The 24,738-nt window shown below is 55.4% G+C and overlaps 1 protein-coding gene across 1 annotated transcript; it reads left to right on the forward strand.

Annotated features, from left to right (window-relative positions):
• The first annotated feature begins 221 nt into the window (after positions 1-221).
• DNAJB12 (DnaJ heat shock protein family (Hsp40) member B12) lies at positions 222-13,269 on the forward strand. Its single transcript, XM_074296870.1, has 9 exons — positions 222-752; positions 6,374-6,548; positions 7,812-7,957; positions 9,881-10,066; positions 10,209-10,288; positions 10,686-10,795; positions 11,245-11,417; positions 11,961-12,112; positions 13,116-13,269. The coding sequence occupies exons 1-8, from the start codon at positions 620-622 to the stop codon at positions 12,080-12,082; spliced, it is 1,125 nt and encodes a 374-aa protein (XP_074152971.1). The 5' UTR covers positions 222-619; the 3' UTR covers positions 12,083-12,112; positions 13,116-13,269.
• Positions 13,270-24,738: the final 11,469 nt, after the last annotated feature.

The raw sequence follows: 24,738 nt of genomic DNA on the forward strand, positions 1-24,738 counted from the left end.
ATCCTTGGTTGCCACGTCCGAGGCTTTCCCGGCCCCTCGTTTCTCTCCCCAGTTCTCTCGCACGTATCTGTTCCGACGCTGAGGGCAGCACGGTGGGGCGGAGGCGCCAAGATGTGGGTTCGAGGCCGGCCTCCCGCCAGGCCGGGCCGGGCGCCTCTCGGGAGCCGCCGTACGTCTGCGGCGGCCAGCGCGGGCCCGGCACGAGTGCCCCACGGCGGGCTGACTCAAGTCCTCCAGAGGGCGGGGCGGTGCTTCCCTTCGGCCGTCCCCACGCCGGGCTTCAAGGGAATCGCAGGCAGAAGGGCCCGTACAAAGTGACCACAAGGTCCGCTGGGTGCGAGCTGAGAATTCGGAAAACTACGGCTCGGAGAGGCACAAGGAAGCCGTGACCCCGGCCGCCGAAGGCCCCGCGGGCCGCCCGCTCCGGGGGCCAAACCCTCTCCCGCCGGCTCCGCACCGGCCTTGGGCGCAGAAGGCCGCAGCTGGGAAGAGGGTGTTGTGACGTCATCTCTCCGCGCCGCCACCGCCCCCCCCCACTTTCCTACGCGCCGGTCGCTGGCGAAAGCCGCCTTCCCCACCGGCCTCCGTCCGCCTCCCTGCCTCGCGCCCCGGTTCCGCCATGGAATCCAATAAAGATGAAGCCGAGCGCTGTATCACCATCGCCCTCAGCGCCATCAAGAGCCGCCAACCCGAGCGGGCACTGCGCTTCCTGGAGAAGGCACAGAGGCTTTACCCGACTCCAAGGGTGCGCGGTGAGTGTGCGGCGGCGCCGACGGGCAGGACAGGCGATCAGGGGCCAGGGCACGGCGGAGAGGGGATGAGGGACGCGAAGAAAAGGGAACGGACCTAAAGAAACGGCTGAAGGAGCTGGGGGAGGGGGGTCAGGGACAGCAAGGCCCGGCCGCGCCTGCGCACTAGCGCGCGCAGGAGGCTTCTGGGAACCGTAGTCCGTCGACTCAGCTACTTTGGCACCTGTTACGGTTGGGAAACTGAGACGGGGGGGGGGGGGGGGGCGGGGAAGGGTCCGCCGCGGAACTGGGCGCGCGGGGCATCTCGGAACGTGAAGTTCCCGCGGAGTGAGGCTGCTCTCTCCCTGGCGTTTCATGGGGTGAAGGGGCGGGTCAGTAAGGCATAACTGAACTACGTTTCCCAGAGGGCGTCGCGGCGAGGGGGTGCCTATGACTGACGGGAGAGGGATTAATTACAGTCCTGGCACAGAGAGATAAACCCACTTCTTTAGGGGTGGGAGGAGTCGGCCCGGCCTCGGGAAGGGCGCACCTCCCCAATCCCCCCCAACCCAGCCCCCCAGACTCTGCAGACATCTGCGGGCAAGCCCAAGGCCGAGTGCCCAGGCCTTCTTGCTCGTGCACCCCTTCCTTGGGGCTTCCCCGGTTATCCTGCCCGGGTCTTGTTAGTGGTCAGCTGTTCACCTACTGTCTCTTCCCCTTCTTCCTTCCGTATGACTGTGAGCGCCCTGAGAACAAGGGCGACCTTTGCTTTTCTCTGTATCCTCAAGAATTCGCACTTGTCACATAGTAGGTGCTTAATAAATGCTCATGGACTGACTGTGTGACCCACCAAACCAACCCTTTTCATCCCTGAGTTCTGACTCACCGGTGTAAGGGCAGCAGTCAGGGAAGAAGAGGGGGGAGGGGGAGGGGAGAGTTCCCTTCAGGAGGAGCTGGCCTCTAGAAACGGACAGCAGAGAAGGCCCTCACCTTTTCAGCCAAACTTTCCAGTGCCAAGGAAATGTAAAAGTCCTACAGGAGAACACCTGCACGGAGCACATTCTCGGGGGTTTATGGGAGGACGTGCCCCAGCAGTCCGGGGGTGGGATGGGTGTGTTGGGCCGCTGTCCGCCCCTGGTGGATCCATCCCTGGTGGGAGCCTCCCATGGGAGGGTTTGACCCGGGGCCTCTCCCCTCACCCCCGAGCAGCCTCCCACGAGTTGTCTTGGGAGTCCGCCCCAGGCCAGTCTGCTGAAATCCAGCTCCCTGCGAAATGGGTCCAGAGCGGGGCCTGAAGGCATTGCTCACAGCGGAGAGGCTGGACCAGATTAAATGTAGGCTGGAAATATTTACAAACTAAAACAGTGGAACACGGATACTATGTGGATTTCTGAGCACTATGCGGTGGTAAGGATCCTTCTGTATGGCTCAGTAGTCCTCACTGAGCTGTGACGCTGCTGTTACCCGCCCGCCTGCGCCAGCGACCAGAGAGAACGACGGAGACCCAGAGAAGTCTCTTTGGAACCTCAGCCTCTTGAGAAGCCGCCTCAGGGACCAGCTCTGTCCTCGGGCCGTGTGCTCCCCCCCTCCCGTCAGTAAAAGTTGTCCCTCAGACTGTCGGGGCCGCCTCACTACCATGAAGCAGGTTTGAATTGGCTCACGCCGAGAGAGACGGTGATCGAAGCCTGCTCTGTAACTCGCAATCTCGCCCACCTACGGCTTCTCACCCAGTTGGCAAGAGTGTATAGGACTAGTCTTGACCCGTGGAAGAAGATTCTTGAACAGAGAAAGCTGGAGTTATGAAATAGAGCACATTTGAATACCTTAGAAACTTTATGGAGAAAAGCATATTCTTTTCAGAAACCTATGGAGTATTAATCCAGGCAGGTGTTTTTGTTTTTACAGTTTATAGTGCAGAGAGAAAGAGACGAGGTCTATGGGGAAGATTCAGGACTTTTTTCAAGCATTTGTGATTGGGTCTCACAGCTGACATCCCAAGCAGGAACTCAGATTTTATGGAGGATGCAGGAGACAATTTTCCTACACGGCTGGAGGCTTTGGATTCAGAGGGAGCTGGAGACATTCTGACAGGAAAAGATTCAAGACTTTGAAGGACACAATGCAGAACTAGAGACAAGGCTGCCTCCCCAGAGGCTCCCCAAGAGCTCTCCCAGAGAACGATCGCAAACTAGAGACAACAGAACATCACCGTGTCCTACACCAGACCCAGAAAAAGGGTAGGACGAGGATCCCAGACCGCTAAGTGGCAGCTGTCTCAAGTAGACACAGACTATTGAAATAAAGGGGAGGCTTTTTGGACCACGGAAACCTATCCCCCAACTCTTAGGATTCTGTGGTTCTGCTGCCACAAGATCACAAGAAACCTACATTAAATATTTCCTTCACCCCCTGTGAAAGCAAGAAGTGTGCTTTCCCCAAATGTTGGCGTCTCTCTAGGGCCAAGGACCCAGTGCAATCCTCGCCTTCAGGAACCCGATGCATCCCTGGCTTTGGCTGTGGGTGTCTTCAGTGTAGGAAGTGAGTCAGGGAGTGCTCTGCATGAAGGCTCCTAACAGATGCCGTGAGCTCAGAAACAGCTCTAGCATCCCGGATACAAACTCTTCTTGTGTAATATTGCCTTATCACCTGGTCCCTAAAAATACAGACTCATGAGAACATTGGCCCAAAATATTTCCAGACAAATTGAGGGTTGGAGACAGAAGAAAGATTCCGGTTTACCAATCAATCAACAAGTGTCGGGACCAGACTGTGATAAGTGCTGGGGGTACAAAGGCACTGGCCTCAAGCAGGTCATATTTGAATAGAGAAGCACCCAGTAGAATTGGCTTGGAATTAAGAAATCTGAGCTTGATTTCCAGCTGTGTTATGATCTAAGCTGTGACAGGGAACAGCCTTATTTCCGCACAATTTCTGCTTTTGTTACCCAGGGAAAATGGCTGAAGCCTGCAAGGGTGCTAACGTACTTCAGCATTCTGTGTAATGTTGTCTGTCTATTGGCGGGAGCCTTGCTGAGTCAACGCACATACCCAGGGTCATTAAGAACTTCTTGTAAAGTCTCAAGGCAGGTTGTCATCCTCATATCTCTGTCCTTGGAATGAAGAAGCTTCTATCACAAATAGTTGGAACTGTGGCCCTAACTTAGAGGTTACAAGTGAGAGAAAGTAGCGAGCCAAGTCTTTTAATTCGTCTTTTCCCCAGATGGAAGGACCCCCCCACTTAACTGCCCAAACCTTGTTCAGTGACTTCCATTTTCACCTCTCCCTTCTGAGGTAGACTCCCCGTCAGCTTAGCTCAAATCTCCTTCTGCTCAGTGGGTCGTGTTTACTGAGACTCAGTCAGCAACTGCCTCCTAGAGGAATGATATACTTGAGATGAAGAGCTCCACTCAACAAGTCCCAGTTCAGCTCTCAGAGCTGTAAGTGGTAGAATACACTCAGAAAGTTCCCATTTTCTAGCCCAGAGGTGTTCTGGGTTCCAAAAGACAAAAGGACAAAAAATGGTCCTTGGAAGCAAAGAGGAGGGAGAAGAGGATAGGATAGACATGTGGATAAGCTAAGACAAGATAATTTGATAAGGGAAAGAGCTCTAAAAAGTCAGATAAAGACTGGAAACAAAGTAAAAGATGGCACTGGAATTGAATTCTAACAGGCAGAAATCAATGGTGTGTTCTAAGCACAAAAGAGGAACCAAAAAAAAAGAACAATTCAGGAAGCAGCTAACAGTCTGGTCTGGAGCCCCAGCATGAAACACCCTTTTCTGCCATTGTGGTCCCACTGGGCTTTGCTGTCTGCTGGGTACTTTCTGCTCTAGTGCCCTCTGCTCCTTCCCCTGCCCAGCTGACCAAAGTTGGCTTAGGCAGTGAAGCCCAGCAGAGCCGGAGACCCTGGAGCTGGATGCACATCTAGCTCTGCCTCTTAGAATCTGAAGCATCACTCCACTCCCCACTCTCCTCATCTGTCGAGCAACAGGACTCTTATGTGCCCTTCAAGTCCCAAATCCCAAGCTCCCCTTGTCCGCCATCCAGATTAGCTACAGGGCCCTCTGACCCCTCGGCATGGACGAAGTGTTGCAGCTCTTTCAGCTCTTTCTTACAAAGCTTTCAACAACAGAAGCACTAGGCAGTGCCAAGCTTAGGGCCTGGGTCCCTCGTCTTCCCCTTAGACTGCTGTGTGTTCCCACAGACTGCCAGGCCTCCTGTGAGCAGGGCAATAGCCCCTTCCCTCCTTTATACACCCTCTTTTCTGCACTCCCTCCTCAAGCACCAGAGCCAGCAGCGTATTCAATCTAGAAAATCCTTGGCATCGAAGAGCCAGCTCTAAGATGCCAGATCAACTTTTCACTGTTTTTTTCTCTTCCAGTCCTCTCACCAACAAACCCAATTGCCCACCCCCCATCCCTTCCTACCTCTAAAAGCCTGTACTGTTTCTCATCTTCAGCTCATGACTAGGATCAAAGTGACTTAAGAGTTTGAAACAAAAGAGATAACTTCTGTAAAGAAATCTAAGTGAAACATCAGTTTACTGATTTCCCTGAACCATATTCAGTCAAAAAAGAAGTCAAAAGAATAGAAAAAATGAGAAGTACAAAAACAACAAAACAAAACAAAACAAAAAATTCCACCAAGTTTAAAGGAAAAGAAACAGAGACCAGAAAGTTGGAGAACAAGTAGCTTTCTGGGAATTTTAATTGAAATAACAATATCAGTTTACAAATTGGGTATAGTTGAATCCTTTGGTACCAACTATTTTGGTACATCCCTTTCATCCATTTTGGTAGGATAAAAAAGGCAGAAATTTATTGATATCATTTAAGTACCTTCTATTTGTTACATTTCAATTAAAAATTGATTTTTTGACTGTAAAAGGCCTGAAAAGAAAATAAATTTTTTACTCCATTGTACCTTTTTTTCCCTTTTCTTTTGCTACAAATGGAAAAGAAGCAGAGTCCAAAACAGAGAACAGTGAAAGTTGAAAAATCCATGAAAGTCCCCCTTGTTCCTTGTGGCCACTGCCTATTCAGAAAGTTGTTATATGGTGTTTCTGACTTTTCAGATTATTGTAATAACAAAAATATATCTGTAAGGACTTTGAACTAAGATTGTGCTGGAAATCCTAGAGGCCACAGTGAAATTGTTTGGTGCTTGGGATTGGCCAAACTGGAGTCAAATGATTGGTCTATTGGCAACATGTCTGAAGAAGAAAAGGTTCCAGGTTTTAGAAGGCATAAGAAAGAAGCCTCACTTGACTTTGGGGGTTGAGAAGTAATTTTAAGAATAATAGTAACCTTTCAATCATTTCTATAACTGGTCCAGGTAGAGTGGAATTCAGTTATGACAGTGGGATTGCATTGTGATTGAGAGCATCTCAGTTCCTAAAAGAGAGCGACTAGCCGCCGTACACACTGAGCCACCACCACGGGGCAGGTGTGAAGCACGAGGCAGCTTCTACTCTTCCTGACTCGGCTTTGGGAGTGGAGGGGAGCCAGGCCTGCAGGAGTGAGGCCCTGGACCTTCTCAGTGTTGCCCTCTTACTCACTGGCCCTCGTGCCCGGGAACAAAGAGCAAGTTTTAGGTCGCAAGAGTTTCTTAAAATCTTGACACTTTTTTCTTTCTCTACTTTGCTCAGCATTGATTGAATCTCTCACCCAGAATGGACAGACCTCTCATGGCCAGGCCAGGCCAAAAGACACATCCAGTTCTCACCGGAAAACAGGTGGGGGAGAAACTCCTTCTGCCAATGGTGAGGCTGGTGGAGAGGGCACGAAAGGCTACACACAGGACCAAGTGGAAGCTGTGAAAAGGTGGGGAGCGTGGCTGGGTAGTCCAGTGGACTTAGTAATGCCTTTCACGTTTGTGAAGGAGACCTCTTGCATTGCTTCCTGGCTGGAAGCCTCAGTAACTAATGTGCACTTGGGTATGGAGAATGAGCCCCTGTAAAACAGTTACAGTATCCCATGACCATATGTACCAAGAACCTCCAGTAGCTCCATGGAAGGTGGATGAAAAAACCTAAGACTGTCCCAGAGCACAGCCCAATCCAAATGAGCCCCTGATGGGAGGTCACCCATCACAGACATTGACTAAATCCCCTCGACAACCCCCTCCCAACGTCCCCATGCTGGGCCAGTCCTGGACCCATTCGGACATCTCTATCAGAACTGAAAGGGGCTGAATCTTCCCACTCTTTCTCTTCTTTCCCCCACTCCAACTTTCCTGCCTTCTTGCTCTTCCCCCTCCAAAAACTAGGGCGGGCAGGAGCTGGTGTAAGTCCTCTGGTGTTAGGTCAGTGGTAGAACTGGGAGGCAGTGAGGGGGCAGAGGCCGGAGGATGGCAGCGGAAGGCCCGAGTTCAGGTCCTAGTCCTTTGGGCAGATTCTGTGACCTCTGTCAAAGGAAGCCAATGACACTGTGTGCTTTACTCCCTGGGATTATTGTGAGGATTAAGGGAGATGGCAGAAATGAAACGCTCTGTTTTCTGTGAAGGGAGGATTCTGTGAATGTGAGATTTCCTGTTCCATGGAGTGTAAAACAGAATAGGGCTTGCAAGGCCCCCTTCATTGCCACCTCAGCACTATTAAGTGATGGCGGGGAGAGGCCATGCTCTAGCGGTCTTTATTCTCCTCCTAGTTACCCCCAGGCAACCTCCTCACATTCACCTAGATTCCCTCCTCTACCCCAGATGCTGAGGACAGTGCAGCGCTAGCAGAAGCCTAGGCCAGAAATCAGCCAGTGTTAAAGTTCTCTCCCAAATAAAGATTTCTACACAAACCTCCTTTTAAACCCTGAGTCTGGAGCTCTGCTCTAAGCCCTGGGCCTGTGCTTTACCCTGACTGAGGGCACTGGGATTTCAGAGTTTTCAGGTGAATGTGGTGGAGGAAGGGGGGGGGGGGGGGTCTTTACAATTCCACCAGCTCCTTTGACCTTTACCCCGATGTGATTTCTCCTCGTGGGAAGGAATCTGTCACAGCCACGGAGCTGGGGTGGGGTGGGCCTCGGACCCTTAGGGAGGCCCCGCCACCAGGATACAGTGTGTGATCTCACCCCCGCCTCCCTCCTCTTCTCCAGGGTGAAGCAGTGCAAAGACTACTATGAGATCCTGGGGGTGAGCAGGGAAGCCTCGGAAGAAGACCTGAAGAAGGCCTACCGAAAGCTGGCACTCAAGTTTCACCCGGACAAGAACCACGCCCCTGGTGCCACGGAAGCTTTTAAAGGTGAGGGCCCGGCGCCCCCAGCTCGCATACTCAAGTCCACGTCTTTAGGAGGGACACACTTCCTGCCCTGCCTCCCAGAGTCGAGACCCCTGACAGGCATTTTCTGATCCCCCGTCTGAGGGGTGGGTGCACAAGCACAGACCCCCGGGTGTGTCAGGGAGGGTTTTTCCCCAGTTGAGAGGAGCATGGAGAGCTTCCCAGAGGAGGTGACATTTGAGTTGGGTTTCACTGGACATTCCAGCCATTGGAAAGGCACAAGTTGTGGGCATTTAGCAAGTGGAGCAAAGAGCATCAGAAGGAGAGGCCCAAGGTGCCCCGGGGCAGGCAGCGGCCCGGGTCGTTGAGGGCCTTGGGTCGGGCCAGAGAGTCCAGCTTTGCTCACCGGCGAGATTCTGAGAAGAGTTAAACATGGGAGACGGCAAGGAAGGATCCAGGGTGAGACCAAAGTGTGGGGGGAGATGGCGCCTCTGAGTCACTTTTAGGCACCTAGAAGGTCCAGATTAGGATTCCTTAACCTGGGAAGTGGTCTGGTTTGTTAAGCAGTCTGACATTACTTATTTCAACAGAATTAGTTTCCTTGGTAATCTGACTTTATTTGACGCATCGTGGTTGAGAGGAGGGATTCGTAGGCCCCAGCAGAGTGCCCAGAAGGTCTGTTAGGAACCCCTGGGCTGGGGCCCAGAGAGCCAAGACATAGAGGGGCAGAATCCAGACAACAAAGGGTCAAGCAGAGGCGCCAGCAAGGAAGGGTGCTTCAGGGGGAGCCGCTGAGGGACCGGCCGAAGCACCCAACGGTGGCCCCTTCCGAGGGGACCTGGCCCCGGGCCCGCAGCAGCCCGAGGCTGCGAGAGGCAGATTCCCTAGCGGGGAGAGGTCCAACAAGTGGACGTGGCCAGCTCATTCACATCCGTGTGCCCCGGGCAGCTCTCCAGGGCTCCGAGTGGCAGAAGCGGGCCAGCCAGCACTGATGGCATCACCGCTCTACACCATTTTACTTGCATAATAATCACAGGGAGGAAGGGCGATCCCTGGCCACCCCTTCATGGTCCCCAGTCTGTCTCTCCTGGCCTGAGAGGGCCGTCAGGCCTCCCCCTCTCCTCCAGGGCAGACGTGGCCCCCCCAGTGTTCCCTCTAATCTGCAGCAGTCCTTTGCACTGAAGGCTTAGGGGCAGGAACAGGGCCAGGGCAAGGGCCTCTTAGTGACTCCCCAGCTTGTGGAGCCACTGCTCACCACTCGGACAGCGTCCACTGTCCACAGTGTCCCCAAGTCCCCGAGGAGGGGGAGCCTGCCAGCCAAGGCCCCCACTCACTTATGTTTCTCCATCATTGCGGTCTTTCCTGGGTATCTGAGCAGCCATCTTCTCAGGCCAGGTTGGTCATCTGGGCCTTGTGGCCATTTCTCCAGTGACCACAGCCCTTCTGGCCCCCCAGAGGTAGCACCCACTGCCCGCTGAGCAGAAACAACAGTAAGGGAAGGACAGAGAAGCTCGGGACAGACTGGGTTCAGAGACTTTCCCTTGATCAGTTAGGTGGACGCCTTGCCTTAGAAATGCCCAGACGGAGGCACAGGAGGATGCAGGGATCGTGGCTGGAGCCGCTGCCCGAGCGGTCCTGAGCCTGGGCCTGGGGCTTTCTGTTTTCAGGGGCTCAGCGTTCCTTCCCAGACGTGCCCTCCCATGGCAGCTGGTGCTTCTCACGGCTTATTGGGTGGCATTGAGAGCTTTGGGAAGCCCCGCTGTGATCTTGGGGTCCTCGGCCTGTCACCAGAGGCGCAAACACCCAAGCCAGGGTCCCAGGCAGCCTTGCCTCCCCGCCCCCCCAGCCTTCTCGAGGCCTCTTCCTCCGTCCCCTCTGTTTCTCCTCCGGGACTAACCTCAGGGCTGCCGGCCTCGAAGCAGGCCTGACATCTCCGCTCCTTTGTAGCCATCGGGACGGCCTACGCCGTGCTGAGCAACTCTGAGAAGAGGCGGCAGTATGATCAGTTTGGAGATGAGAAGGGCCAGACCGCGCGCCAGGGCCAGGGCCACGGGGACTTCCACCGGGGCTTCGAAGCCGACATCTCCCCTGAAGACCTCTTCAACATGTTCTTTGGTGGCGGCTTTCCTTCCAGTAAGTAACCTCCTCCCTGTGCTCCCCCTCCCCCTCTCTGTGCTCCCACTCCTGCTGCCTCCATCTGTGCTTCCCCCTCTCTTTGCTCCCACACACACCCTTGTACCGAGGGGGGCCTGACCCATCTCCCTCTGGCCCCCAGGTAACATCCACGTCTACAGCAACGGCCGCATGCGGTACACCTACCACCAGAGGCCTGACCGCCGCGAGAACCAGGGGGATGTGAGTGAAGGCTGGCCTGGGGTGGGGGCAGAGGCAGAGAGGCCGGGCCCACACCCACCAGCTGGCCTTCCCCCTGCTGCTGCTGGCACTACCAAGGCTTGAACACTGGAGGGAGACACACTCCACTCCACTGGCCGCCTCTCCCCAGGCAGCTCCGAGTCTGAGCCAGTTTTAGGCCCCTGCTCCAGAGGGGGCCAGACTCAGGCCCCTCCCCCCCATCAGTCAGCAAGCATGTATGAAGCACCTACTAAGTGTGGCTCCAGAAGCAAGGGGCTGGTGTTTGCATCCTGGCCACTGCCAGAAACCCCACAGGGGATGGCTCTTAGGAAATGGGGGGAGGGGGTTTCAGTTAATTTCTCACTTGGCTTCAGACTGACTGTGCATCTCCTCCTCCAAGGGTGGCCTAGGGCTGTTTGTCCAGCTGATGCCCATCCTCATCCTGATCATCGTGTCAGCCCTCAGCCAGATGATGGTCTCCAGCCCGCCATACAGCCTCAGCCAAAGACCGTGAGGGCCACAGATCCGGGGAGGCGGGAGGGGGAGGTCTCTGGCGGGCCGGCCCATCCTCTCTCCAAGTCAGCAGCTCCCTTTCCTCCCGACACTCTCCCCCAGTTAGCACCTCACCTGCTCCCAGCCCAGAACAGGCTCTGGGCAATTGATCTAAACATCAGGACCCTCAGCTTTTTCTCTAGGCTCCCTCCTCCAGGGGAGGGGCTCTCTTGGTTTTCCGGGGGGGGGGGGGGGGGCCTCTTCTGCTTCCAAGAGTCTTCATTTCTCAGTGAACTTGCCTGGCCACAATGGCAGCAGTGCCAGGACTAGAGTCAAGTCTCCCAGCTTCTCCTCCCCAAATTCCCCACAGAGAAGGAGCATCCCCAGGCCCCGGCAACTCGGGAGGTGGAGAGAGCGTCCCCGAAGCGGCCCTGGCTCACGCTACGCCCCGTCTGTCTCCGCTGCAGGTCAGTGGGGCACATCCACAGGCGGCTGACTGAGCACCTCAAAGTGCCCTACTTTGTGTCAGACACCTTCGGGGAGGAGTTCACCGGCTCCAGCTTAAAGACGGTGGAGCGAAATGTAGAAGATGATTATGTAGCCAACCTCCGGAATAACTGTTGGAAAGAGAAGCAGCAGAGTGAGTGGGACCCCTGCCCGGGCTCTGCCCTTTGGTGGCTTTGTCCCACTTCCCTCCGAATCCCTGCCTGTGGCCTGTCATTTTAGAGGTAGAGTGTGCAGAGCCAGGGATGGGGATCCCAGGGTAGGACATAGCAGGTTGGGGGGGCTGTGAATGCTTTCATCTTCTAATGCTTTAAAGTTGGGGTGTTCCTGTCTCCCCCTCACGCTGGAGCTCTCAGATCCCTCAATGACCCTTACAGTGCATCTCAGCTGCAGGGAAGGTCTCCCCTCTTGCCAGCCTCCAAGTGACCTTACATCTGAGCCATGGGGTGCCTGCCCTTACTCCTTCAGGGCTCTCCCCTGGGCTCCGGCCTCCCCCCAGGCTGGCCTGAGAAGCCACATCCCTCCTGACCCTGTAGAGCTTATGCCCTGTGAGCCTGATTGATGCTGGTCTTTTCCACTCTTCCCTCCCCCCCGGCCCTCCAGATTCCAGGCCTAGGAAGAGAATGTCTCACTGCACATTGGACACTGGGGGTCCCCTGACATCTGTTCTCTTTTGCAGAAGAAAGTTTACTATATCGGGCCCGTTACTTCGGAGATACGAGTCTCTACCACAAAGCCCAGAGGATGGGGACCCCAAGCTGTAGCAGATTGTCAGAGGTGCAGGCCTCTCTGCATGGATAGTCAACACCAGACCACCCTGCTGAGGTCCAAGTATGAGCAGAGTCCCTCTTTGGGCCTGATTCTGACTAATGGGGCTTGTTGCACTTTAGGTGTCCATGGGAAGTGGGGCCCTCTCCCATCAGCAGTGGGGAGGAGGGTAGCAAGAGGGGAGGAGCTGGGAGCAGAGCCAAGCATAAGGCGGCACCCTATGCCTCCTTGCGGCTGGGGGGCCCAGTCAGAGTCAGGCCCGAGGGGCTGCCCCACAGACACCCCCAGTTGCCATGATTACTACAGGTTCCAGTCACCAGCAATGCCCCCCATTGGGGTTCAGGAGCTGACCTCGGGAAACTGGAAGCCTCTTCTTGGCAGGCCCCGGCTGGTAGATTTAGGTTCACATCGTCCCCCTAACTTCTGGGCTCTTGCCACTGACACCTGATGGCAGGGAATCGGCCCTCCCTGCTCCCCAGAGTCTGGAGCCTGCCAGTGCTTCCGAGGGCTCTGGCTTTGAGGTCAGGTCCTGAGAAGAAAGGTGTGGGCTCTCGTCCTTTCTTTCCCCCTGTGCCCAGCAGGGGGCAGGCGAGCAGCAGGGACAGGAGGAGGCAGAGAGAAGGCTTCTGGGAGCCAGGGGTGGGGCGGGGCACCGCACCTGGCACCCAGTGAGGCCGTTCCAGCATCTTCACCCCTGGCTGTTCCTCTGGGCTGTGGTCAGAGCAAGAGGAACAGAATGTCAGAAGTTCGGGGTCAAATTCAGTGCAGCCGTCCCGCCCCAGCCTGTGGCCAGCCCTGGGCCTGCCTCTTCCTGCTTTCGAAGGCCTCAGAGGCAGCTCTCAGCCAGAGAGGATGGGCAGCCTCAGAGGGGCTTCTCTAGGGGCTGGCAGCCCAGCGGCGGGCATCTCCCCTCCCCACAAGCAGCTCCCCAGCAGAAGTAGGCACGGGGTGGCAGCAGCTTAGCTGTGGAGGGGGAGGGGTGTGTGCGCCCGTGCCCGCGCCTGCCGTACACGCCGGCTCTCAGGAGGGTTACCAGCCTAACACAATTAACCACTTTCATCCTCAGACTATGAAATACCTGGAGAATTTTCGGTGAAGTGCACTGAGCCAAGTGATGGACATTATATTTAAGGAGCGAAAACCTTAAATTAAAGTGGAATTGGAGGAAGAGCAATGCACAACTGCCCCCTCTCTCACCCAATAAACACAGAAAGCCCTTAGGACAGGCCTGCCCAGCCCCTGAGCTTCTCTCTTCTTCCCAACACCGACTGATCGAGGTTCTGCACTCAGTGCTCGCCTAGGAAACCGCAGCCATGGCAACGAAAGTAGGATTTAAAACTTGCAGCAGATGTGGGGGAGGGGAGGAGGAGGAGAAGGCGTCTGGGCAGCCCTTCTTCCTCATCTCTCCAGGCTCCTGGACACCTCTCACTGGAAGCCTCCCCATCAGCAGCTGGCTAGGAACAAATTATAGAGGAGGAGGAGGAGATGGGAAAATATATAGGATTTAATTTATAGTTGTGTGTGTGCGCATGCGTGTATGTGTGTGTGCGGGCCTAGCCGGATCCCCACAGCTAGGCCGGGATGTAGAGATCTATAACTATGCAGGGATCGGGTTATTTGGCTGATTGCTCTTCCATTGTAGAGACAGGTCTCTCTCTGGGAATCTGCGGGTTCTCTGAAATCTAGAGGTTAACCATAGCTGACAGCCAGGGAGCTTCTGGTCGCTTGCTTTCCAGTGATTTGATCCCTGGACGAAGGCTTTGGGTTTTGTTTCTGGTTGGTGATTTCTAAGGGCAGAGATAATCATGACTGAATCAAAATCTCTAGAACACTTGGTTTGAGGCTGCAGGGCTTCAGACTGTGCTGGAAGGAAGGAGGGAGAAAAACGGTCCATTTACCAGGTCGGTTGTGAGCCCAGCTTCCTCCCAAAGATCTGGCTCCCCATCCTGAGCGCATCAGTATTTAAATTTGATGGAGACCCAACAAGCCCGCTGGGATGATGGGCGATCAGTGTCCCTGCCCCAACCTTGAACTTAACTCCCACGCTGCACCTCAGGGGTCCCCCTTCCCAACTTAGCTTTGCACCACAGAAGCGCAGTCGGGCAACCCCATCCAGGGGCGACTGTACTAACTGGAGCCCAGTAGGGAAACCTGGCCAAGTTTGGAATGCACTTACAGAGAGGGAAGCTGGGCTGTCCCTCGCCTCCTCTTCCTCCCACCGTACCTCTCAGTGGCTGAGTGGGCTGCCACCTCAGAGGTGCCCTCAGCACGGCTCCTGGGCAGCCTTGGCCTGGGGACACCTGCGCCCAAGGGGCCTGGACAGAACAGCCAGCCTCTCCCTACCCAGCCGCCCAGGACAGCCTCCAAGCAGACCAACCTCACCCAGGATGTCTGACCCACCTGGTCTTTTCTTCCTTCCGCTATGGACTAAAGCGATTCTGCTGAATCAGAATGGTTTTCTTCACTTTATGAAGGAGGATTTTTCTCAAAACAGCTGTTGCTGCCATGGGGAAGGGGGGAGGTTTTATTTATTCCCAAAGTTTATACCCAGCCTTTTGAAATCAGCCGTGTTGCCCTGGAATTGGATCTTCCTTTGGCAAAGTGTCACTAAGCCCATGTTACTCCTAAGCCTTACTTCTCTGCTGATCCTCTCCTTGAGTTTGTTTGGCCTTTTTTTCTTAACTTAAAGAAACTAGGGGGGCAAGGAGGGGGTCCAGAGGGAAATATACCAGCGGTTCTAAACTGAAGACTCTGCACTCACCACCCTCCACCTGGAGAGATCAGAGGAAGGAAACTCAAGAGCAGCCTCAGGTCTGCAGAATGTACCCACTTACCTAGTGACACAGCCCTCCACCCCCCACCCAGTGATTTCTGAGTCACTCTCCATGGATGGTAGAAGCTCGGTGCAATAAAGCATAGATCCTGAAGGATAACCACAGAGGCTGAAGTAGAATTATGAAATTGTACATCTATAAATAAATGTTTATAATGTGAGAGACCCAAGTGTGTTTTGGTGTGTCCTGAGCTCGAGGGTGACCGAGATAAAAATAACGGTGCACCTCACCCAGTTGTAAAGAAAAGTACTTTGTGAGCCTGAGAAAGCGGAAGATTTGGGGGGGCAAGGAGCTAGATGGACAAGGCCCTTGTCATGCCCCTGGACAGCTGCACCTGAGATGTGTATCCGGGTGCCCGCAGCTGGGGGACAAAACGCCTCCGAATCAGAGGGGGATCTTTGGAGGGTGTGGTGGTCACAGCGCCCCCATCCCATTGAGGTCCCCTCCCGAAGCGCACCCCCAACCCTGCACACACGGCTGTCGTGGAACATGGAAGCGCTAAGTGCTCCGAGGCTGACATAGCGGGAGCCTCCGCTCTGTCCAGCCCGCCGTTCCTGCCGGCCCCGCAGATCTGACCACCCACGTTCTCTGGGGCCGTTTCCGCCCTGCCGGGGAGTAGGAGCATGTTTTCGAAGGGAAAGTCCGAGGAGCTAAAGGGGGAGCAATCGGGAAGGGCCGGGCACAAGCCAGCCCAGAACCCTCGCACGTGGAGCGGGCCGGGCCTCGTCTGCCCCAGCATGCGCACTGCAGGGGCACCGGGGCGGTTCCACTAGGCTGAGGGCGCCCCCGACGGAGCGGACTCCTCGAAGCAGCTCCACCATCCGGGCCCGCGGGGCCCCCTCGGGGATGGGGCCTGTCAGGGCACGGCCGCAAAAGCTCCCCGGGGTCCCTAACCCCGCGCTGCGGAGCCAGGCCCCCCGGGGCGCTGCGGACGCCCATCGGCCCTTGTCCGGAAAAGCCGCGGGCTCCGGCCTTCATTTCTCGACAGAAGGCATCGGTCACCGCTCCTACCCCTCCGTTTCCTCCCCCCTCCGCGCGCTCTGCGGGGGCTCGAGGGCCAGCCCCGGGGGGGAGGGGCACCCGTCTTCGGGATTTCTTCCCCAGTCTCGGGGCCCGGGGGACGCCCCGGAGCTCTCGCCCCGCCCCCCGCGGCCGGCTCCGCCGCTTTCCCAAAGCAACTAATGTTGCAACCTGAGCCGGGGATTCGGGGAACAGGGCTGCGCAAAGTCTGCCCCGGCTCCCGGAGACCCGGCCGGCGCGCCCCCGAGAGGCCCCGCCCCGCGCGCGCGCTGCCCAAAGACACGCCGGAGCAGCGATCGGGCCACCGCCAGGGCCGGCTCCCATTGGCCAGCCCCTCTCCAGGCCCCGCCCCTCACTCCTGGGCACAGCCACAGGTCCGCGGGAGGGGGCGGGGAGGGATCCGGTCTTGTTGCCGGGGGAAGGTGGCAGGGACCTCTTTCCCTGGGCAACAGCCCTTCCCCCACCCCCGGTGCACAGCCCCAAGTCCCGACGGGGACAGGAAGAGGTGAGAGCCCGGGGAAAGGGGCCAGCGCCCCTCCCCCTCCCGGCCTCAGGCACATCCTCGGGTGGGGGTGGGGGTGACCGGAGGAGGTGGGAGAGGGCGGGGCTGGGCCAGGGTGGCACGGTCCTCTTGGCTCGGTTAACGATCCTCCCCCACTCCTGTGCGTGGTCCGCGCCGGAAGGGGAGAGAGCCCGGGGAAGGCGGCGGGACCCCCTGCATCCCATACATAAGCACGAGTGGGGGTGGGGAACAGCATTGGTTCCGGGGCGACGACAGTTCCCTGGGCAGCCGCCCCTCCCCCGCCCTCCGTAGTGGAGCATTTCTCCCGGTCCCTCCGGCCCCCGGCGCGCAGCGTGGAGGGGGGGCGGCCGGCCCCGCCTGAGGAAGGTGGCCATGGCCTTCGGGTCCCCCCCAAGCCGTCGCCCGCAAAGAGAAGCCCCATTGCTGGCAAAGGTGGCAGGCCTTCTTCCCCGAGCCCCGCCGCGGGAGCCCGGCTGCGTCCGGCCTGGAGTCGGAGGGGGCCCAGCACCGGGGCCTGGGCTCGGCCGGCTCCCCTCCCCCACGTCTGCCGGGCGGGGTCACGTCCCCCCAACTGCAGAAATCTGAGTCTGAAATCGGGGTCCCCCCGGGGCTGAGGAGGCCGCTTTAGGCCCCGAGGCTTCCCAGGAATCTGCCCCCTCTAATCCCATCTCCGGGCCTGGGAATCCCGGGCCTGAGAAGTGGGGCGCCCCTCCCCCCGGGCCGGCCGTCGGCCCAGGCCTCTGTCCCCGGCTTTACGATCTGGGCTCCGTGCCCGGGCGTCTGGGGCCAGGTGTACCGGAAAGTAACTCCACACTTAGGTCAGCGCTGCTTTTACATGACGTCACCGTGGCTGGCAGCTCGGGCACTCCCCCAGTGGCACCATTTGATGCCACCGAGGGCACAGCTTTCAGCTGATGAGGACATTTCGCAAATCGGGAAACTGAGGCACGAGGGAGGGTGGAGTCATAGGAGGGGCTCGGTGAGGTGGAGGAAAGGGTTATAGGTCAGAGTTTAGGGTGACCTCAGCCCTAACAAAAAAAAAATCCGCCCTCCTGGATCTCCCACCTGGTCCCATAGGTTGGGGGAGGGGGAAGGGGGCAGAGCTCACACCCAAACTCAGCTCCTCCGCCTCCAGAGCCAGGTGTCGTTCTGCGGAGCCCTTGGCATGATGGGGAAGAGCCAACTTTGAACCAGGCATGCCTGGAAAAAAGACCTAGGAGTGAGAACTGCCTCTGACACAACCCCAAGGCCAGGGGTGGCGTCTCCTCAGTTTCCCCATCGGTGAAATGGGGTAATGCTTGTTTCCCACCTTAACGGACTCCAGTAACGATTATAAAGCGCTCTGGGGACTTTTGGGGGCTATGGAACAGCTGTTATTAGTCTGAGACCTTAGGCAAGTCTCCTAACCCTTCTGGGCCTGTCCGGTGAAAGGGGAAACATTCCCTGTGGCCCCAGAGCTGGGGGACCGGGACATGGGGAGGGGACGCCCCGTGCGCAGGTGAGTTGGGGTGAGGGAGGCTGGACAAGGTCACCGGCCTCACTTTCCCTTCCAGAGCCAGCTGGTCCCGGGGCCAGATAAAGATCAGCGTGGCTGGAGCCGGGCCTCGAACTCTGCCCTATGAGGCTTTGGAATCCTAAGAGGGTTCTGAGGTCCTTGGGGGTCTGGTAGAGTGATTAGAACCCCAATAATGGACAGCGATGAGGAGGTGGTCTCCAAGACCCTTCCCACCTCCAGTGCTCCTGGAGAATCTCCGGGAAATCCGTGGCCTGGCTGTCGTGGACAAGGGGGGAGGGCATCCCCCCTGAAGGAGGTCAGAGCCTTGTATTAATTGTTGTTTACAGCTCAAGAAGATCTGTGGGCAGCTGTGCCCGGCCGGCTAATTGCTCTCCCGTATCTCCCTGGCACACCCAGACAACTTTGGGAAAAGGAACAGAGGGCACAGAGGACAGAACTTTGCAAACAACAATCATAGTCCCAGACAGCTCCCTTTTGCTACCCAGTCCCTGCAAAGTAGGACCCCAGAGAATTCTTACACTCTCTTGGCAGAGGGAACCAGGTTTCAGAATGGTGCCGGCTCGGGCCGCCGCTGGCCCAGGAGCCAGGAGTCTTACCCGGGCGCCAGAGCCAGAGAGTGCTGACAGCCTTCGTAGCCCTTGGCCACTGGTTAGGGACACTGCTGGAGAAGATGGTGGGGCCTGGCCTTCCTAGGGCCCTTGGGTCCATGGCCCTGGGTCGTTTCTCCGTGGCCAAGGCCACTGGGTGAGCACTTATTGGATCCCTGCCGTATGAGAGCATACTCCTTTAATATCATTGCTCCTGACCTTTCTGAGTAGGAGGTCCCCTTTTCCTAACCGGTTATGAATTCTGGACCCATGTCCAGAAGTCGTCCTGGGGAGGGGAGGGTCCTGGGAATGTCCTGGTGGGATTGTGACCCCAGGACCAAGGTTTAAACCCAATCCATTCATAGATCCTTAGGGAAGATTACCTTAACGAGGTAGTATCTGGGGACAGGGGAGAGAAAACCAGGCCTGGGATGCAGCCTGAGTGAAGGCTCAGGGGCAGGAGCAAGAAGGAGATGGAGGTGGAAGATGAAATGTCAGACAACAGGTGTCCTAAGGAGGTTAATGGGAAATGTATAATTAGCCTTACCAAGGCTTGAGCAAAACAGAAGCCTATTTCTCCATAAATACCCACTGGAGAAATGGAAGATGGGTGGTGGGGGGTGGATGGATGGATGACAAAAGACAGAAGAGGGAGGAAGGGGAAAGAGGGAGGGGGATCGGTATACTCTTGTTCTTTTGTTCTGCAAGCTTCTCCCACCAATCTCACCACCAGCCTCTTGAAAGTCTTTCAAACCCTCCTACATCCTGCCATTTCAGGGTAGATCACTGAGGTTAGGCTAGCTCTGGGTGGCAAAGGACTCTAGACTGGTAGTACTAGCCCCCCACAGCAGTGCCCCCCACTGGGAACCCAAGCAGACATCAGGTCACTCCCAAAGGTTTGATCCAGGCTGCTTGAGCTGCTCCAGTCCAGGCAATCTCTGGGCTCACAGCTGGATTCTTCCCCACCCACATCCTTGATTTCTCTCCTGGCCTAAGCCCAGTCCTCTCTGGCAGAAGCACTTAGAGCCCCAAGGTTGCCCAAGACCAGCCCCACCTTTCCACCTCACCCTCCAAAAAAGTACCTACTGAATTTTCAAAGGGGAAGTTTGCGATTTCCCTGGGATTTCTGGCTTGAACTTCTAGTCCTAGAGCTCAGCATTTTAATGCATTCACTCATTCATTCAGCTACTGAGCACCCGCCAAGTAAACGACCCCTTGGAGCAGAAGGCCAGTAATGAAATTCAACCTAACAATTAAGAACCTGATGTAGGGATGCCCAAGGATGGCCTGACCAAGAGCTGGGCCAAAGTCAGGAGAACTTGAGTCCATTCACCTTCCACACACTGATCTTAGAAGTCACAGGTTCCAAAGGCGTCATTTTACAGAGAAATAGCCAATAAACCACATGGCTTTACAAGGTCGTGCGACCCACGCACAGATTCAAACTCGTTTTCTTAACTGTAAGCCCAGCACTCCAGGCACCTCCTGGCCCAACCCCCCCCCCTAAAATTAAGGGCAGCTGCCTGTCTTGTACCAGTAGAAGGGAGTTTCCTCACCAGGAATTCCCTTATAACAATGACATCAGTGGTCTGGGGCCCAGTAAATTGCTGTGCTGGACATGCTGAGAGCGTTTTCCAAGCCACAGAAAGTGGCCCATCTGAAAAGACCTGAGTTGGATCTCTCAAGATGCTTAGTGGCTGTATGGCTGGGGGTATGTCATTTAACCACTCAGCCTTAGTTTCTTCCTCTGGAAAGTTGGGATAACAGCCCCTACTTACAGAGCTGTAGATATAGTGGATACAGTCCTGGACTGTAAATCCAGCCTCAGACACTTACTAGCTGTGCGACTCTGGGCAAGCCACCCCTACTTGCTTCAGTTCCTCATCTATAAAATGGGGACCCCCTAGAAAAGGAAACGGCAAAACCCTCCAGTATCTTTTCCAAGAAAACCCTGTGGGTCCATCCATGGAATCACAGAGTTGGACACTATGGATCAGCAGTAACACAGGCCAGAATGAAGATCAAATGAGTTAAGCAGCTAACGAGTTTTTTAGACTTTGAAGGGCAATGTCATGAATTATTGTTGGGCACTAGGATACAGGGACAAAAGCAAAGCAGACTTTGCCCTCAAGGAGTTTATACTCTACTGTGAGAAACCCAACATATACACATAAATATCAGAGGAATTGGGGTGTAATGGAGGTGATTAGAGAGGGAGAAAGAAGAGAGGGGAGAAATACAGATAAGGGGGAGAGGAGAAAGGGAAGAGGATTAGGAAAGAAAGAAGAGAAAAAGGAAAGAGAAAAGAGATGAGGGAAAGCAGGGCAAACAGGAGGTACACAGGAAGAAGGGAAGAAGACAAAACAGAGATCCTAACAAAGTAAAGATGGCCTTCACTTGGAGGGGCCAGTGCAGGTACCAGGAGAAGGCATCCGTCACCAGACCGGAGTCCTAAGGGAAGATCTGGTCCCGGGCTCCAAAGAGCTGCTGGTCTCCTGGTGACAGAACGACACCAGTCACAATCAGGATGGCTAAGTTCCAAGAGAGAGGCACAAACCAAGGCTGCCAGCTTCAGGTCTAAGGACAGCAATCACTCCAGCAGCAAACATTACCTTTGTGCCTGGCCCCGGGCTCAACAGGAACACAAACCAGGCTCTGCCCTTAAGGACCTTGCAATGCAGGCAGGATCTCGAGAATCTAACTCTGACTCTGGGAGCCCCATCCCTAATCAGGTGGTGGGGAAGTGGCCCAGAAGAATCGGAGGTGAGCTCACTGTCCACGACTGACAGTGCAGGCTGGGCTGAGCCCTTTCAGATTCTCAGGTCAGGTCCGGGGCTTGCCTGTACATTTACACAAATAGCCATCCTATTTCCATAGCTTAAAGGAGCCTCTGAGATCAGCTCATAGGCCCAGAAGCTGAACAAAAGCTCTGGGAGCTGGGAAGGAGTGAGTCCAAAAGGCACTTTGTCCAACCCCCTCTTCTCTAGATCAGTAACCATTTATTGAGCACCTACTGTGTACCAGGCACTGTACTAAGCAGTATTGAAGCCCAGGGTAAGGTGACTAAGTGAGGTGCATGAGACTCCCGAGCCTGGGGATCCCTTCACTCTCCTGTGTTGTTCTGGACAGGAAAGGTTCACGACTAGCAATGGCCTTCGTAGCTGTGTAGGACTAGCTCTGGTCAGTTAGGAGACTCTGAAGACCAGGAGGACTGTACAATGATGGTGTTTGTCCCTCCTTCCTGAAGAGTGGGATCATGACATCAGGCAGTTGGGTGCCAAGACCTGCAAATGAATTAGATTTGTGAGGATAAAATGTGCAAAGGGTGTGCCGAGGCCCACTTTTTCCTCCATTTTGGGTTCAGTGGCTACATAGAGATCAGGGTGACCAGTAGCCCTGGAGAAGACGAATAACCTGCAGCTGCTGAGACTGAAAGAATGAGTGAATGGACGAACAATTGAGTGAATGAATTGCTGTGCAAGTGTTTACTATATATTTATGACCACTGTTCCTTTCTGACCCGGGCCAGCTCATCCCTCCATGCACAGCCTGGCAACACAAACTCCCAGAGTTTCACGTTGTTGATGCCAGATTTAATGGGCTCACCCCATCATTCTGCTTTGCCCCCTGCAGCTAGAGCTCCTAAACACCAGCGGTCCCCTCCACCTTCCCTACAGTGGAGATGACCACCATGGACTGATGACCTCCTAGGTTTGGCACACTGAAAATTACCTGCTCTTTTTGCTTTCCCTTTGTTTTCCCATTAGCAAGCAGGTACTTTCTCTCCCTCTAACATCCTCTCTTTCCATTTGAAAAGAAATAATAGCAAACATACACAGGCAAGCAAAAGAAGTTCCCACATTAGGCAGGGCCAAAAATGTCAGGACTGTGTGGTTTTGAGACTTGCCAATGAATGGGGTACCTGCTAGAACAGGCTCCTGGGAGGATCCCAAGTTCCCAAATTAAAGCTGAAAGGAACCCTTGAAATTATATAATCCAATCCCTGCGGTTTTTTGTTGTTTAATGGATGAGGGAACAGGAAAGCAGAGATGAAAGGACTCATCCAAGATGACCCAAACAATAAGAACCAAAGCCTCTGGGCCCAGGTCCCCCCTCCACTTCAGCTCAGGCCCCACTACCCCTGCCCTTGCCCCTCTAGATGGGAAGCCAGAAAGGAAGGCTGCTGGAGGGCTGAGCCTTGCTCCCCAGAACAGCTTTTTCCTGAGGAAACAGCCTAGAATGGTGAAAAGAACACAGGAGTTCAGGCTTCAAATTATGACTCTACACACGCTATGTTCACTTTTTTCTGTGTCTTTTTTTTTTTCTTCTTTCTCATGGTTTTCCCCTTTTTCTCAGATTTTTCTCTCCCAACATGATTTATAAAGCAATGTGAATTAAAAATAAATTTTAAAAAAATTTCTGACAGTCACTTAGTACGTTCAGGACACCAGGCAGTTAACTTCTCTGAGACTCAGTCTCCTCATCTGTAGATTGGGAGGATGAGGTCCAGTTTTCATCTATGGTCCCAAGATTAGATTGTACTGTCCCCCCCACACACACAGAGGTCCCCATCCTTCCCCAGCACCCAGGTCTCTGTCATCCATCAGAGAGGCCCCACCCTTTGTATGCCCCCTGCCTCCTCCTCCACCATGAGCCCCATAATGCTACTTGGCTGCCCTGGGCCCAGCCCAGTCTCTACAAGCCAGCTGAGGAAACACTTTGTCTTGAGAGGTGGCTGAGGGCCAGTCCCCGGCTCTCTCTGGATCAGTCCCTGAGGCAGGATATCTCCTCTGTGGCTCTTCCTGCTCTCTCCCTTTCTCCTGTGCTCCCCTTTCCCCCTCCTTTCCAGGCCCCAGGACCCTTGTTCCAGATACATGTTCAGGCCTTAGGGAGGAAGGCTTCCCTGACCATTAGCTCTCCTTGCCACCCTCCCTGATCATCTCAAAACTGTCCTTCCCTTGGCAGAGAAATGTGCAAGCTTTCCCCTTTCAATCTTCCCCCTGCTGTGTGTCTCCCCCAAACCCAAAGGATCCCAAGGCTTTGAGAGTTCCAAGGGCCTAGGCTGCTCATTCAGCTTCTGGGATGGCTAAGATCCCAGGCCAGCTCTGCCCAAGGTCAAAGAAGCAGGCTGGGGCCTCTGGGGGAACCCAGGAGTTCTGGCTTCAGGCACCCAGAAGGAAGCTGCCCCCTCCCCTCCCTGACAGCAGCCAGCTTTGCTGGGCCAGCTTAGGGGTCCGAAGAATGTCCTGCAAGGAGCCCAGCCCAGCACTGAGGGGCTCAGGAAACACTGATGATGGAGGTCAAGCTCCCAGGCCAAAGGTCCTCATCTGTCCTTGGTGCCATGTGTCCCAGTCTGTGTCTAGCTCAGCTCACTGACCACAAATGGGGGCACCCACAGAGTGGGCCTGGCAAGTGCAGGGGCCCCAGGAGCCCTGGGCTTCAAGCCCCTCCAGGGTCTCCTCAACAATGGAGAGGCTCAGACTCAAGGACTCCCAAGACCTCCTCCAGTCTGTATGCATAGAGCCCAGTACACAGCAGTCTCTTGATTGATTTCCTGATGGACAGATACATGATCCTCGGATCAGAGACTTTAATCCTAGCTTTAGGACCATCAGCTTGTCCAGTTTGGGGAGGATGATGGGAAAGGGGATTGGGAGAGGAGGCAGGGAGGTCGCTTAGGAGGCCACAGCAGGATTCCTGGGAAGAGGATTGGCCCTAGGAGCTTTCACAGACCCCATGACAATTCTGCTGTGGAACCGATCATGATACAAGAGCTTAGCCTTGGGACTGGCTGGCCAGGGCCCCGCCTGAGGTCAGCCAGGGGGCTGCAATCCTCAGCTCTTTTCCCAGAGGTTGGAGAGAGTTCTCTGACCTATATCTGCCTTTATTATTAGCTCCCAAGCCTCGGAGCCTGGGACAAATGCTGCCTGCAACACAATTCTAGGAACTGTTGACATATCTGCCGTTTCCATCCCAGGCAGCCCCAGCCAGTTTAAACAGCCGGAGGGATCAGCATGCTGGTGGCTGGCCCAGCTGGCCCGGGCGGCTGCTGCTGTTCCCAGGCAGAAGCAAGGAAGCATTGTTGTTGTTTTCGGGACACAGGGAAGACTGGGTGTCCCAGCAAATGGCACATGATGTCAGCGTGGAGGGCGGGGGAAAGCCAGCCAACAAGAGGTGGGGGGCCGCTCCCTGCTGGGCCCAGCCTGACC

This window comes from Sminthopsis crassicaudata, chromosome 2, assembly GCF_048593235.1.
Source record: "Sminthopsis crassicaudata isolate SCR6 chromosome 2, ASM4859323v1, whole genome shotgun sequence".
Lineage (NCBI taxonomy): Eukaryota > Metazoa > Chordata > Mammalia > Dasyuromorphia > Dasyuridae > Sminthopsis > Sminthopsis crassicaudata.

Coding starts and splice junctions, on each gene's coding strand:
- DNAJB12 (XM_074296870.1), top strand. CDS start 620: ATGGAATCCAATAAAGATGAAGCCGAGCGCTGTATCACCATCGCCCTC. Junction 10,289..10,685: donor GCCGCGAGAACCAGGGGGAT/GTGAGTGAAGGC, acceptor TCCTCCTCCAAG/GGTGGCCTAGGGCTGTTTGT. Junction 10,796..11,244: donor TACAGCCTCAGCCAAAGACC/GTGAGGGCCACA, acceptor TCTCCGCTGCAG/GTCAGTGGGGCACATCCACA.